Below are 15283 nucleotides of genomic sequence, written 5' to 3'. Positions count from 1 at the left end.
ATATCTGGGGGGAGAGTGGCGGCATATCTGGGGGCAGAGGGGCATATCTATAAGTAAGGTGCATTAAAATGGCTATTGGTTTTCTGTTTGTATGTAATATATGTTGACTAACTGCATAATAGATGCCAAAAATGTTAAAATACAGTGTGTGAGTTAGAATACTGTTTTACTATTCCACTGATGTGTATTTTTTCAAAAAAATCAAAATTTTTCTTTAAAAAGCACCTAACTTTTAGGGTGCGGCCTATAATCGGGTGCGGCCCATAATCGAGCCAATATGGTATATTATTTTACATTTTTATATTACACAAAAAGTAGTTGGAGCTTTATATAAGAAGCCTTGATGAAAATAAATGCTCATCAAGTACCTCCTGATTAAATGTCTCTCCAGACACGGTAGCTATGGAGCTAGAGCGCGATTCCTCCTTATGATGAGAAAGATGGCACCTTGAGGCAATGTATTTATTATTTGCCTATTATTACTGTATACATCTCTGGGGGTTATTACTGTATACAGCACTGGGGGTTATATTACTGTATACCGCGCTGGAGGATTATTACTGTATACAGCACTGGGAGTTATTATTGTATACAGCGCTGGGGGTTATTACTATATACAGCGCTGGGGGGAGGGGGTATTAACCTCCAGCACTGTACACAGGGGTTTATGCTCAAAGAGATTTTTTTTTTTTTTTTCATGAGCTTCCCCTTTAAAAGAAAAATACAGCTTTGGGGAGTGAACTAGAAAGAATGATCACTGGTTGGACTGGTTTGGAAAGCAGATGTTTTGTAACAAACCAGTTATTTAAATTTTTTTATGCAAGGCGGGTGTGATGTTAACAGAAGGAGCACAAGAGAACGCTGGGGAACATCTATAGTTCTGTAAGTAAATAGCATCTGATAAAAGCCAATATGCTGTACCCATTGAATACCATCATGGGTTCAATACCTTAAGAATTTGATGGTGAAGATCAGTCCCTGGAGTGTTTGTAGTCCTGATTTTGGTTTAGGTGGTAAAGCATCCTGATCAGCCACATATACCGACAACCCAAAGCTGTCCATGTCTCTAGCTACACCTCCCAAAACAGGTGCCGTGGACATGCAAAATGTTGGTGGATATGCAAACTCGAACGGGGAGATTGAATCTACAGTCACTAGGGGGCCACACATTTGTAAAATGCACTTGGTACGCCATAAATCCCATGGCATTCACACACTCCACTGACACTGCACACTTACACAACTCACTGCATTCATAGGAATATTCTCACAAACTCAACATTCAGAAATATGCACTCACGCTATAAGGCAGCCAGTCTGATGACATACTCAGGTGTCCATAGCAGTAAATGCATGTTGGAGGATGTAGAAGGGGCACGGCTGGACCTGGAAGGGACACGGTTGGACACCCAAGAGCCCACAGTCCTCACAGACACTCACACAACTCATAGACACTCACACAGATAAACCTTCTCAATGTTACCTATGTAGGAAGCTGGATAGTCCGAACGACTACCTCCGCTGACTTGTGCTCCCTTAGCCTGGGACAACACACTTACCCCGGTTTCCCAGTCACTCGCCGAGACTCAGTGTAGGGTATAAACCAAAATAAAGACTGATTTATTTTAGACACAGGCGGCAAAACACACATTAACATAATCAAGATATTGGGATACAAACCGCCCCCTTAATCTGCCTCCCAGAGACAACAGGGGCAGTAACGGAATTAACATTACAATAGGGTCCCAAACTCCACTATCTATTACTGCCCAAAAAAGGGATGGCCGGGGGTAAATATCTCTAGTGGAGGAACTGGGGGGGGGGGGAGAGACTGATTTATGAGGTGGGGGAACTGACTTATAGAACTGATACAAAATTCTGATACAAAAATATAGTTTTGCACATTTTACATTTGTTCTTGCACTTTTATTAATCATCCCCATTGAATGATTGGCTGTTTTATTGCTGATTCTTTCCAGGAGAGCCTTTTGATAACACCACGTTAGTGAATGCCGCTGTGGCCAATATAATTGTGTCCATAATTCTTGTCCATCGATTTGAATATGACAACCCAACAATTTTAAGACTCATGCATTTAGTAAATGAGAATGTGAGACTTGCGGGGAGACCTTCGGTGCTGGTAAGTTGCCTCCATGCCAAGACTGATTTATTTTAGACACAGGCGGCAAAACACACATTAACATAATCAAGATATTGGGATACAAACCGCCCCCTTAATCTGCCTCCCAGAGACAACAGGGGCAGTAACGGAATTAACATTACAATAGGGTCCCAAACTCCACTATCTATTACTGCCCAAATCAGTTCCAGGGATGGCCGGGGGTAAATATCTCTAGTGGAGGAACTGGGGGGGAAGGAGAGACTGATTTATGAGGTGGGGGAACTGACTTATAGAACATATTAGTGCACCATGGGGGGGCTGACTTATACAACATAGTAGTGCACCATGGGGTGGGGAAGAAGAGTCTGACATTAAACTGAAACAATGGTTGCCACTCCCTGGTCTTTTCAAAGTCAGGGCCCATAGTCGGTAGGGAGGAGGCCGGCTCTCAGGCCTCTCCAGTTGCCCCAGTGATGGAGGGTTCCGTCACAATACTGTTAAAATTCCTTGACGTATTTGCCGGGTCAAAGCTATGTCCAAATGTTTAAATATCACTAGTAATTTCGCATTAAGCTTCACGACATGCACCAATTTTTTTTATTATTTTTGTCCCCTTTGTATAGGTTTTTCTAAAATAAAATGATTCCTGTTGATCCAGCCTCAGTACTTTTTTACTTTATTCTCTGTGTGTGTTTCCTATATTTTTACCGTTCTCGGGGCAAAAATATTTATTGGAATTTTCCTCCGGGGCCAAATCTATTATCAATCATTGGGACTTTGCATGTTTGGAATCTGAAGAGACCCTTTGATACACTTTTAAAGGTAATGTTTAATTGATTAAGAAATTCCGCATTGGAAAAATCAACCAAAAATATGATGTATTACAATCAAGATGTCTAATTTATCTAATTTTGTTGCAATAAACCCCCCTTTATCATCTATAAGCCTTAGTATTATTCTTAAGGATTATGAAATAGCCTTAATAAACCAGAATACACCACCGGTAAGTAAACTGCTGTGAATTCGGTTGAGGTCTGATCACAGCTCCCACATGGTCACCTTGAGACGCAGTAAAGTTGTGCGCCGATATATGACATCATATCTTGGCATTCGTCTTTACTCCATTGTGACTCCATTTACTCCATTAAGCCCCCTGGTGTCTCACTACACAATGAGGCGGTTAGATGAGAGATCTTTGCTGTCCATAGCCTCCATAGACTTACATATACCTCATTAAAAGACCTCCATAGACCTCATTAAAAGACCTCCATACCCTCCATAGACCTCATTAAAAGACCTCCATAGCCTCCATAGACCTCATTAAAAGACCTCCATAGACCTCCATAGACCTCATTAAAAGACCTCCATAGCCTCCATAGACCTCCACAGACCTCATTAAAAGGCTCTGTGTGCCTTTAAGACACAGCGTGGGATATGACGGCATATCCTGGTGCTCCGTTTGTATGGGATGCCAGCCATGCAGGGTACCTAGGGCAGCACCCAAGGTAAATATGTCACTGGCCCCAACTACAGCCACCCCTCCAACGGAGATGCCTTGGTCTAAGGAACTGAATTGTTGATAGGGTATTATGTTTTTCTTATTTTCCATTTTCAGTTATCCGAGCAGTATGGTTCAATATTCAGCATTCAGTTGGGTGCTGAGAAGATAGTGGTGCTGTGTGGCTACGACACCGTGAAAGATGCTCTCGTTAACCACTCCGAGGCGTTTTCTGGACGGGCCAACATACCAATCTTCCACGATGTATCTCAAGGATACGGTAAGTAAAATAAACGATACAAACCTTAAAACTTATAGTGCAGACAGTGATCCAAGTGCAAATACCAAAAACATATTACATGAAATGGAGGGCAGGTGACATCATCTACGTTATTTCCTGGCAATGTCCGGGACAGAAAATTACAGAAACTCTCCATGTAAAATTAGTATAGATAAATCATAGTCATGTTTGACAGTGGTGGTTATACCATATAAGATGCTCAGGTAGTTGCTCAGAGCCTCCATTTTTTTTTTCGTTTAGGGCCTTTTCCAGGAATACATTTTGTCTTATTCCTTAACGTTTGGCTGTAAATTCTAACGTCCTCTTAGTCTGCCTTTTTACGCACAGACACTAGACACGCCATTGGTGTTTTTTTTTTATTATTATTTATTTAATAAGGTTTTATGGGTAAAAAATAAAATTAAAATGTGTGGATTATTCTTCATACTTGCGTTCAAAATTTTTTTGCTAAATTTTGATCTATTTTTTGGGCAAAAAGTTTGATCTGTTGATTAAAGATCGGTAAAAAAATGTCTTTGTTATTGTTCGCCTTACATGTGTTGATAGATTTTAGCCATTTTTTTTTAAGGTGTGGCTTTTTCCCATGATGAAAACTGGAAAATTATGCGAAGGTTCGCCCTTTCTACACTACGAGATTTTGGAATGGGAAAGAAAACCATCGAAAATAATATTAACGAAGAATGTGAATCCTTGGTGGAAAAAATCAATTCTTACAAAGGTTAGAGTTTGAAATAATGCAGTTCGGTTTGTTTCGAAAAGAATTCTAATATCTGATACAAAATTCTGATACAAAAATATAGTTTTGCACATTTTACATTTGTTCTTGCACTTTTATTAATCATCCCCATTGAATGATTGGCTGTTTTATTGCTGATTCCTTCCAGGAGAGCCTTTTGATAACACCATGTTAGTGAATGCCGCTGTGGCCAATATAATTGTGTCCATAATTCTTGGCCATCGATTTGAATATGACAACCCAACAATTTTAAGACTCATGCATTTAGTAAATGAGAATGTGAGACTTGCGGGCAGACCTTCGGTGCTGGTAAGTTGCCTCCATGCCTTCTTTTCACGTTGATCTTGATCCGTGGTACTCTAGAAGTACGCTAAACTAACTAATGCTTGAAGCACCCAGCACTTGCTGGCTGGAAAGCACTCTTACTAAAATGGAATGGAGCGCCTTCTGCGCATGCACGTGAGGGGGTCTTATTAGACTGCGACTAGTCTGCAGCTGGCTGAATCTTCTTTGCTATGTTTTTTGCAAAGTGGGACTGCAGCTGCCAACCTCCACTCTTCTGAAACTACTCCTGCCATTAGCGACTGATTAAATAAGTATGAAAGGATTTGCCATGACACTTTGAAGCTCTTTTAATAACTGACGATCCCCTCTGTACATTTGCATGCAAAAAATGTTTTTGAAAAGAGGTCACTGAGCTATCACATGCATTTAAATACAAATGATGGCCAGGGTGCCCCTTTATGCCAGATCTAGATATAATTTAGGTTTACGTAGCCTACTCCCCTGTAGGACTGGATATTGCCCACGTACCTGTGCCTTCTACCCAGATGTGTTCATTTCACAAGAAAAGCCATTGGAAACAGTTTTCACCATGACGCAGACGACTAATACATGCAAAAAAATGTTACAACCTTATCTAATACATGCAAATTGCATTTTCTTGCCATAGCTGTACAACTCCTTTCCATCTATCCTGCAATGGATGCCTGGAAGCCAAAAGATTTACAAAAACGCCAATGAGTTAAAGATCTTTATGAAGGAGACTTTCATGAACCACAAGAAACAACTGGATATTAACGACAAGAAAAATCTTATTGACGCGTTCCTTGTCAAACAACAAGAGGTAATGGTGTATCCTTACCTGTTTATTTTTATATATTCGGCTTTACCAACAAAAATGAGCAAAAAGAGGTGATTGTGTCAGATAATTAAACCACAACATTGGTCGAAAGCACTTCTTCTAAATTCATCAAGTCCCCAAAATGTATCTAAAAGCATTGTATAAATAATATATATATATTATACACTATATGACCAAAATGTATGTGGACACCCCTCGTAATTATTGAGTTTAGGTGTTTCAGACGCACTCATTACTAGCAGGTGTATAAAGTCCAGCACATAGGCAGACATCTCCATAGACATCTTCATATTATGTATTTATTTATTTTATTACAGGAAAAGCCTAATCCGGAATTCTATTTCCACAATGAAAATCTAACAATGCTTGTGATTGATTTATTCGTTGCCGGGATGGAGACGACCTCGACCACTCTCCGGTGGGGCCTTCTTTTAATGATGAAATACCCGGACATTCAAAGTAAGATAACTATATATATATATATTGTAGACCTTCCAGAGATTGATGATTTAATTAGATATTTGACAATGTATACATCTAAAGAAAGGCCCAGGATAGTAGACCCGAATATAAGTCCCAAACAATCGGGTGAGACACATCTAGCTGTACCTTCATAACAAGGCGTTGTAATCGTTGTCAGATTGAAAGAATTGGGTGAAACTGGAGAGATCACCAGTATGAATCCAGTAGACATTAAAAAAACACAACAAATAATCTAAAATAACAGTCCATCAGTTAGACCACTATCCTGAATTCTGCTGTGACGGTGAGGTTTAATATTTTAGAAACTTCTATATGGCCTATCCATTGTATCGCCTGCATGAGAAATGTTTGCGCCATGTGCAATTTAATTGATATAGAAGTAAAAAGTAACAACGTAGAAAAACATATGCTTAAATATACATTCTGACATAGTCTGGCTTAGACCAACTAGACCTAGGGCCGCCCGTCTATTCCCCCTTCTTGTATGGCAAGCAAGTCTCCTGGTATGCCGCTTCTCAATAAGTCTTCTACCCAGTTAACATCTATTTACCAAAACCAGCAATGTCTGCCTTTAACAATGACGTTTTCCCATAGACACAATTACACAATTAAAATATTTCCTTTTGTGGTAATATTGTTTTGTTGGCTTATGAAGAGTATAGAGTTTTCCTTCTATATGATAATATTTTAATATATAACGCTTAAATGGGGTACTTTACTACCTGCATTTTTCGTAGAAAAGGTCCAAGATGAAATAGACAGAGTGATCGGATCTGCCCAGCCTCAAGCAGAACACAGAAAGCTAATGCCGTATACCGACGCCGTTATTCACGAAGTCCAAAGATTCGGTAACATTGTACCAATCAGCATCCCGCATGCAACTACTCAAGATGTTACATTCCGGGGATATTTTATCCCAAAGGCAAGTCTCTGAGTTTATAGCCGGATGAAGACATAAAAACCCTGCTCTGCTTTAAATGTTGAGGCTAAATTCAGGGTAAACATTATTATTACAGATAGTTTCATGTGAAATTAAAGAGTCACTAAATAATTAAATGAATATAAGGGGATGTATAATAACCGGGGGGTGGGAATTTGGGACCTGACCTCAGCCCTGGTTGAAATTCTACAGTTGAGTTAATTCAGAAACCTGTGTAATGGTGATTACAATGAAACTAATACACCCAATATGTATTAGAACCCCACCTTACGTCTATGGGAAGAGTCATCATAACTTCATGTTCTGAGGACCTACAGGGGTATCATACGCACTTTAATCCATATGATGGCTGAGTATATATATATATATATATATTAACCATTGGAATACACAGAGGGACCCAACCATGTATTTTTCCCCACTAGTTGCTTGCCTTGCAAGAGACTCCAAAAACATCTCTTCGGTAGCAATGCATATGTGCGGGATACTCACCGCCAGCCTACTCCGGCACATACATAGCAAGCGATTGCCTCCCTGGAGTTGAGCATCATGAATGCTGATGAAAGGACTTAGTAAGTATGTGCGCTCATGTGCGGTGAGGGTGATTAGGGCAGTATTTTGCCCCTTTAGGAAACTCATAACAGGCTGTAGACGTTCTTAGTTATTAATGAATGTATTCTCTTGTACCATGACCAACAGAGAGTATTGAGTGAATCGTGTGGAATTACCTTTTTTTATAGGACACTCAAGTCATCACAGTACTGACGTCTGTACTAAAGGATAAAGCTCACTTTGAGAAACCCGACCAGTTTTTCCCACAACATTTTCTAGACTCTGAAGGAAATTTTGTTAAGAATGAAGCATTTATGCCTTTCTCTGCAGGTAAACAATTTCCAAACATTTCCATCATGTTATACACCCTCAAGTCCTTCTAGATTTCTGGAAGTCCAGTTTGCTACGTGATGCGTTATCTATTATGTCCTGTTTACTCATTATGCTACACTGCATAATATGATGATACTATGCAAATCAACAAATAATAATCATAGCTAATATACAAAGAAGCCTGTTAGATCATGTCATCCATTTCTTTATTTATAGGTCGGAGGAGCTGCGCTGGGGAAAATTTAGCCAAAATGGAACTATTCCTGTTCTTCACCAGGCTGCTGCAAAAATTCACATTCCAGCCCCTTCCTGGAGAAGACCTCGACCTCACGCCACTTTCTGGGTTTACCAACCATCCGAAACCGCATCATATGCGTGCGCTACATCGCAGTTAGCACTAAACACCTGGACTTTTTATCTGGAATAAGCATTTTAGAATATGTGGCAATAAAATACCTGTTCTCCTGTTTTCTTCAATGACTGAATATAGTGCTACTTTTGAAGCAAAGAGAAGGACATTAAATACAGAAACATCTATAAATTGTGCAACGTAGAGTAAATAAAAGTGATTTAGTGTTCCAAGGAATTCATAGACCATTGACTCCAATTCCCCAAGGGCAGCCCAATATTTTTCTTCAATAAGTGCTTTTTGAATGTCCTCAAGTAAAAAAATTACCTGGAGGCCCATGGGGCCAAGCAAAAAGTTGAAAACTAATTGTTAGCTATTGTTTGTGAGGACAAAGCAACTTACAGAACTAATAGATGGCATTGACAGAGTGATAGAACCCATTGGAAGTACGAGATGCAAATGAGGCATCATCCTACTATTTATGAGATTTTTACACCCCTTTAAAATATAGGTTAGTCTAACCACATTTCAGGTGTCCACACCTGCAATACTCCACACAAGATATGAAAAGGGAATGGAATAGCATTTTGGTTGTTCCTTGTTTAGGGAAAGGACACGTTAAGGAGATGTTTCTCAGGGGCAGGCTGCAGCATTCCATTAGTGACTTGACATGAAGGAGAAGAGCAGAGTGAAATGTAACACCAAGACAGCAAGCGTGGTCTGTTGGGTGGATTGTGGCATTCTTATTAGTGATTGAGAGTTCACATAACAGGACTAATCAGAAGCTCAGTCTTGAAGATGTTGAGCTTCAGGTAATGGGACACCATGACCATGATGATGCAAGTCCATAAAGACAGTTGGTGAGATGAGTTAGAAGAAAAGGTGAGATTTCAGGAAAGGAAACATAAATTATCATGTCATCAGTGTTACTGAGAACCTATTAAGAACATATTATGTATGAGAAGGAGGCCGTATAGATGGAGAAGAGTAGAAGTAACAGATATGAGCCCTGAAAAACACCAAGTTCCAGGGAAGGAGACAGTAAAGGTGCAGTAAGAGAGGTATAACTTGAGGCAGGAGGGAGACCTGCAGGAGGTACAGGAGGTCAAGAGTGACGAAGGCTGTACTGAAGTCTAAGAGAATATGAAGAGAGAAGTGACCTTTTCTTTTAGAGATGAGGAGATAATTTGTTATTTTGGTGAGACTGTTTGTAGAAGGAAACTAGAATACACGAGCAGGTGTCGGTGTGGCAGAGCCTGTCCTGGTGTGTGTATTTGGGGGTCGGTGTGGCAAAACCTGTCCTGGTGTGTATTTGGTTGTCTGTTTTCTGGCACTTTATTTACTGTAGGAATAAATAGAACTATGTCATTTTTATTTATCCAGAGATAAAACGCCCTCCTGAATTTGTAGTTACTTCAGATGACAAAACTTTTTTGGCCCAGAAACAAGTGAGAGGAAAAGTAAAGGCATTGTGTTATTTACTCTATTTCAATCTGCATATTTTATTAAAAAGGATTAATGGCAGTAAATTGTGGCTTCAGGCATCCTGTGTATGATGACTTTTTTAGTGTACTGATTACTCTCAGTCCCATCACATAAGATTCTATCCTATTTTATCTGCCGAACACTGATGTTCTCTTTATGCTGTACACATCGATGCAGAAGAGTTAAAATTCTGTATATCTTATTTATTTCTATAAAATGGCCACCAAAATCCTCAGCACCAGGCCCGTGATGCTCTTAATCCGGCCCTGATCAACTCAGTGTGCGTCAACCAGCTTAAATCCAGCGTGTACCCACAGTGTGGCTAAAAAGCCATATTTTCTCTCAGTTCTGATTAAGTGGCCCACTGCAGAAAAAACTTGGACACCCCTGCATATGGTGTTAGAATGAGTGAGTAAGTGTATGGTGTTAGAGAAAGTGGGTATAAATGTATGGTGTTATGGTGCATGCATGCATGGTTTGAATGCATGTGTTAGCAGATAGTGTTAGTGTGTCTGAGTGTTAGTATATGGTGTTACAGAGCATGTGTAAATATCTGTTTCATCACTACGTTACCAAGGAGTACACATACCACAGAATTTCTTCACCCTGATACATTTAGCATAGGGTTGAGCCACAAGATAAGGTGACAGGGATGATTCCAATAGTGTGGAGGCTCAGGTATAGGCAGATAAACAAAAGGTTCTAGGTACAGGGGAGTAATAGATAGCAAAGCACTAGTAGGAGGTGGCAGACACCTGTATAAGTGATGCCACAGGTAGATGCCCAGTGCAGATATCACAGGATGCCAGGTCAGAAATGCAGGGTTAGCCAATGTCGGGTTTGGTACTCTAAATGGGCAGTTAAGACAAAGCCAAGGTCAGTACACAGAGCAGGTAAACGAGGCACCCATTGGGGTCAGGTAGCACAATGCTATGTGAACCTGTCATAATAACACAGCATGTTAGCATGTGTGTGTGTGTTAATCTGTGTGTGTCAAATACCAGGTTGGGGAAGTGAAGGAAAAAATATGGGTCTTCCAGAACCCTTTCAAGTGGTAGTAGAAAAATACCCCCTTCTTCCCATACATAGTGGGTAATGGGTAATGAAATAACCTAGTAGGGGTATATGGTTTAGTAAGATTGGGGTTAAAATGTAAAAAACAAAAGTGATCTATGTGTGGAAGAATACTAGTATTCTACATATGAGTCATATGTTGTTGACTTTGGGTCCTTACAGCTACCATCGGATAGAAATGGTTAAGAATAAATTAGTAACTGTCTATGTGTGAGTTTCGCGTAGTAAAACAGGAACACATGATCTCAGACAGAACTCATGATTTAACCTGATTATGCTTCAGTAAAGGATATGCAAAATACGCCCGTATAATCATAATAACTGCTCAATGTTGGGAATGTTTGCTATGCCTCAGCCCCTTTCTAGGTGGGTATAAATATATGTGCCTCTACGCAATAAAATCAGAGATCTTACTATAAATACACTCCTGACTGATTTCTCTCGAGCCGCTCGAGTTCTATTTAATTTGGAACCCCAAGGTATAGAAGTACTTGGAAGTTCTCTGACATATCTTATGCCGAGACTCATATTTTGCCAGTTTATAGAGGTAAGTCTAGGGGTCTTCTGAGGTCAGGATATATTTGGCCCCTTCGCATTAGTAGGCAAGGATATGATATCAAACCTGCCCACATAACATCACCCCACTACTTATTGCATATCTATATAGATAAAATAAGGTCACAGAGGCCTAGCAACATCTCTGGTTTGCTAAAGCCAATTAGCCCCCAGGCCCCTTCCCTCTGTAATGTACCAATTCACTTTAAACAATATACACTAACACACCAACACATTCTGACACCATACACTAACACACACACTTACTCTAACGCCATACACTAAACCTCCCCAACCCACACACACTCAAACTCTGAGGGAATTGGTTAGAGGTGCTCCTTGATGCTATGCAACCACCCCACCAGCTTCAGGACAACCCTGCAGACTTAACCCTTCTCTATTAAATGTAACTTGTGACGTTAGCCAATGAGTCATTATTATTTGTTATTACAAATAATTTACATTTAGTTCCTGATACCTGACTCCCTTAACTTCGAAGGAGAGGAATTGGGGGGGGGGGTATTTTGGTGCCAGTTTAGAATCCTTGCTTAGGGACAGGCTGGTGTGTGGAGTGCATGATGAAGCATTACAGAGGAGACTTCTTGCAAGACAAAACTTAACTTTTATTACTGCACAAGTAGAAGCGCTTGCATACGAGGCTGCATATTTACACTCCAAAGAGATACAATCCTCCAGCAAAGATAACCCACCTGGAGTAAATCTAGTGAGGAAAATGGATGTTAAATCAAAGGATTTTTCACCACACACTAATGTCACTGCTCCATTTAAAGGGACTTGTTATAGTTGCGGCGGAAAACACAGACGTAATACATGTAATTTCCGAAATGCAGTTTGCCACAAATGTAAACGTACAGGTCATATACAGAGAGTTTGCCAAAGTAAAGCCAGCGGGACACAAAACCAATATAATGCAAGAAAAAAATGCACGTACGATGCCAACCGCAGCGCACTCTGTTAATATGCCACATGCTGTTTGGGGTAGTGAAATGACTACAGGTGTTTACTCAAATGACTATGTAAATACAGTGGAAAATTCGCCATCAGGGCTTAAGATTTACACTGAGATTGTGCTCCAAGATGTTCCTTGCAAAATGGAAGGAGATTCCGGGTGCGCATATTCTTTGATTTCAGAAGAGACATTTGTCTTGTTATGGCCTCATAATGGCCCTTCAATAGTACCTTGTGATATTCATCTGGTAGATTACAACAAGTCAAATACGGTCAAATACGGTAAATTCAGAGGACACTTACGTTTAATAATTACTAAGGGACAAAGAGCAAGCTTGCTGGGTAGAGAGTGGTATGAACCCCTAGGAATCACATTAACTGGAGTTCATAATGTATCCACAAATACACTACAGAATGTGGTTGATGACTTTAGTGCAGTTTTTGAGGAAGGTCTTGGCATGTATAAAGGTCCTCCTGTTTCTTTTGTATTAGATCCTACAGTACCTCCAGTTCGTAGGAAGCCTCGCAAAGTTCCATTAGCTCTCAGACCCAAGATAGATGCTGAGATTACACGTCTTGTAGAACAAGTTATTCTTGAACCTGTGACACATCCTAAGTGGTGTACACCCATAGTTCCAGTGATGAAACCAAATGGTCATGTCAGAACCTGTGCGGATTACAAATGTACAATCAACAAAGCATTGCAAGAGCATCCTTATCAAATTCCAGCTGTTAATCAAATTCTTACTACTTTGGCAAAAAGGAAGGTATTTGCCAAATTAGATATGGCTCAAGCCTACCAGCAGTTACCTGTGGATGATGAGGCTGCTGATGCACAAACAGTCATAAAACACAAAGGAGCTTTCCGAGCAAAACGTTTGCAGTTTGGAGTTTCCATTGCTCCTGGCATATTTCAGAAATTAACGGAGGACCTCTTATCTGGACTTCCGGGTGTAATTCCTTATTTTGATGACGTTCTTATTGGAGCAGATTGTCTACAGTCATTGGCTGCACAGCCAATGCACATGCAAATGATATTGCTCGTATGTCGGCCAAGGATCCATTGCTCTCTCGTGTGCTCAACTGGGTTTGGAGGGGGTGGCCAAAAGCAAAAGTTGAAGACAAGTTCAAGCCATTTATTGTACGCCAACATGAACTATCTGCCTATAAAGGTTGTCTTTTATGGGGGAACAGAGTGGTAATTCCAAATGCAGGACAAGCTAAAGTTTTACATGCCCTCCATGAGGGACATCCTGGAATAGTTCGCATGAAAGCTTTAGCCAGAAGTTATGTTTGGTGGCCTAAAATGGATGAAGTTATTGAGAAGTGGGTAAAGAACTGTGCACCATGTCAATCCACATGTCATGCTCCAGCTAAAGCCCCGGTACAACCATGGGAAGAGACTAGGTCACCTTGGTCCCGTTTACATATAGATTTTGCTGGCCCTTTTCATGTACAAATGGTTTTTTTGTAGTTGTTGACTCCTTTTCGAAATGGTTAGAAGTTGTTCCAGTTGCATCTGCTACCTCGGTCACTGTCATAAAGATTCTAACGAGTCTGTTTGCTACACATGGGTTGCCGGATACAATTGTGTCTGATAATGGCACACAATTTACCTCATCAGAATTCAAAATCTTTATGGAAAGTAATCTTATTCGACATGTCACAACTGCACCATTTCATCCATCCTCAAATGGTCAAGCTGAGCGTATGGTTCAGCCCACAAAAGACTCACTCAAGAGAATTATTGCAAAACATGTGACACCATGCTCAAGCACCGGTAGGAGTCCAGCAGAGCTCCTCATGAACCGCCGTCTAAAAACTTGTCTGGATCGTTTACATCCTGATTTGATGGCTGAGCTGCAAGAGAAGCAAGAATTGCAATTCAATGAGCGCTATAATGTTTCTACTGTGAGAGTATTTGTACCTGACAGTGCTGTTTATGTGAGGAACTATGCTTTTGGGCCTAGATGGATACCTGCACAAGTACTTGTGGCCACAGGACCTTTGTCATACAAAGTACAGATTGCTGATGGTAGAATATTACGAAGGCACATAGATCAGATCCGGGAACGAAGTAACAAGATTGTGCCTGCTGCGGGTCCCAGTCATACTGGGTCTCCTGTGATGCTAGATGTTGGAGAACCACTAGATGATACAGGTGTCAGTTCTCCAGGAGTTGTTGTTGCAGAGCCAGGACAGAGCACAGGACGACGGCCAAGCTGATGGTCCAGGCGAATCTGCTCCAACCTTGGGGCGGCCAAGGAGTAATATCCACCCTCCCAATTATCTGAAAAACTTTGAGGTCTAGGGGGGAGGAGTGTTATGTATTGGGGTACTATGTAGTCTGTTTGCCAGTAGATGGCAGCATAATGGAAATGTGCACTTGTTCTGTTGTGTTAGGTCTCTTGTGTATATATCTTAATGTGTTGCATGTGGTAAATTAAGTTAAGAAAAGACGTTATGTTCCACTGCTTGTCTGTGTTTGTGAGCAACATCTACATAACATTCAAATACACAAAAATAACATTTGTCTATTTTTTCATTCTGTCTCCTCTGTAAAGGTGCTGCTAAAAAATGATTCCCATTGATCCTGCCACAGTATTTTATTTCTTCGTGACGTGTGTGTTTTTCCTGTATTTTTCCTTCGATTGGAGTAGAAGTGTTGATCGGAATTTACCTCCAGGACCAAAGCCTTTGCCACTTATTGGGAATTTGCACCTTGTGGACCTATGGCAACCT

General features: G+C 40.5%; 2 protein-coding genes and 1 pseudogene across 2 annotated transcripts in view; all 3 read left to right on the top strand.

Annotated features, from left to right (window-relative positions):
- Positions 1 to 812: 812 nt before the first annotated feature.
- LOC128483470 (cytochrome P450 2K4-like) lies at positions 813 to 8575 on the top strand. Its single transcript, XM_053459680.1, has 10 exons — positions 813 to 882; positions 2746 to 2944; positions 3738 to 3900; positions 4490 to 4639; positions 4806 to 4966; positions 5610 to 5783; positions 6119 to 6260; positions 7022 to 7206; positions 7965 to 8106; positions 8326 to 8575. Exons 2-10 carry the CDS (start codon positions 2762 to 2764, stop codon positions 8502 to 8504), a joined length of 1479 nt encoding a protein of 492 aa, XP_053315655.1. The 5' UTR covers positions 813 to 882; positions 2746 to 2761; the 3' UTR covers positions 8505 to 8575.
- Positions 8576 to 13326: 4751 nt separating this feature from the next.
- LOC128484153 (uncharacterized protein K02A2.6-like) lies at positions 13327 to 14767 on the top strand (annotated as a pseudogene).
- A 351-nt stretch (positions 14768 to 15118) lies between these two features.
- LOC128484152 (cytochrome P450 2K6-like) overlaps positions 15119 to 15283 on the top strand; it is a 16436-nt gene continuing 16271 nt past the window's right edge. Inside the window, exon 1 of the mRNA XM_053460473.1 lies at positions 15119 to 15283. This exon is cut by the window's right edge and continues 18 nt beyond it. Within this exon, the coding sequence (XP_053316448.1) occupies positions 15119 to 15283 (165 nt within the window).

The sequence above is a fragment of the Spea bombifrons genome, chromosome 3, assembly GCF_027358695.1.
Source record: "Spea bombifrons isolate aSpeBom1 chromosome 3, aSpeBom1.2.pri, whole genome shotgun sequence".
NCBI classification, from domain to species: Eukaryota; Metazoa; Chordata; class Amphibia; order Anura; family Pelobatidae; genus Spea; species Spea bombifrons.
The sequence above is the reverse complement of the archived record's forward strand: the minus strand, read 5'-3'. Positions and strand labels throughout refer to the sequence as shown.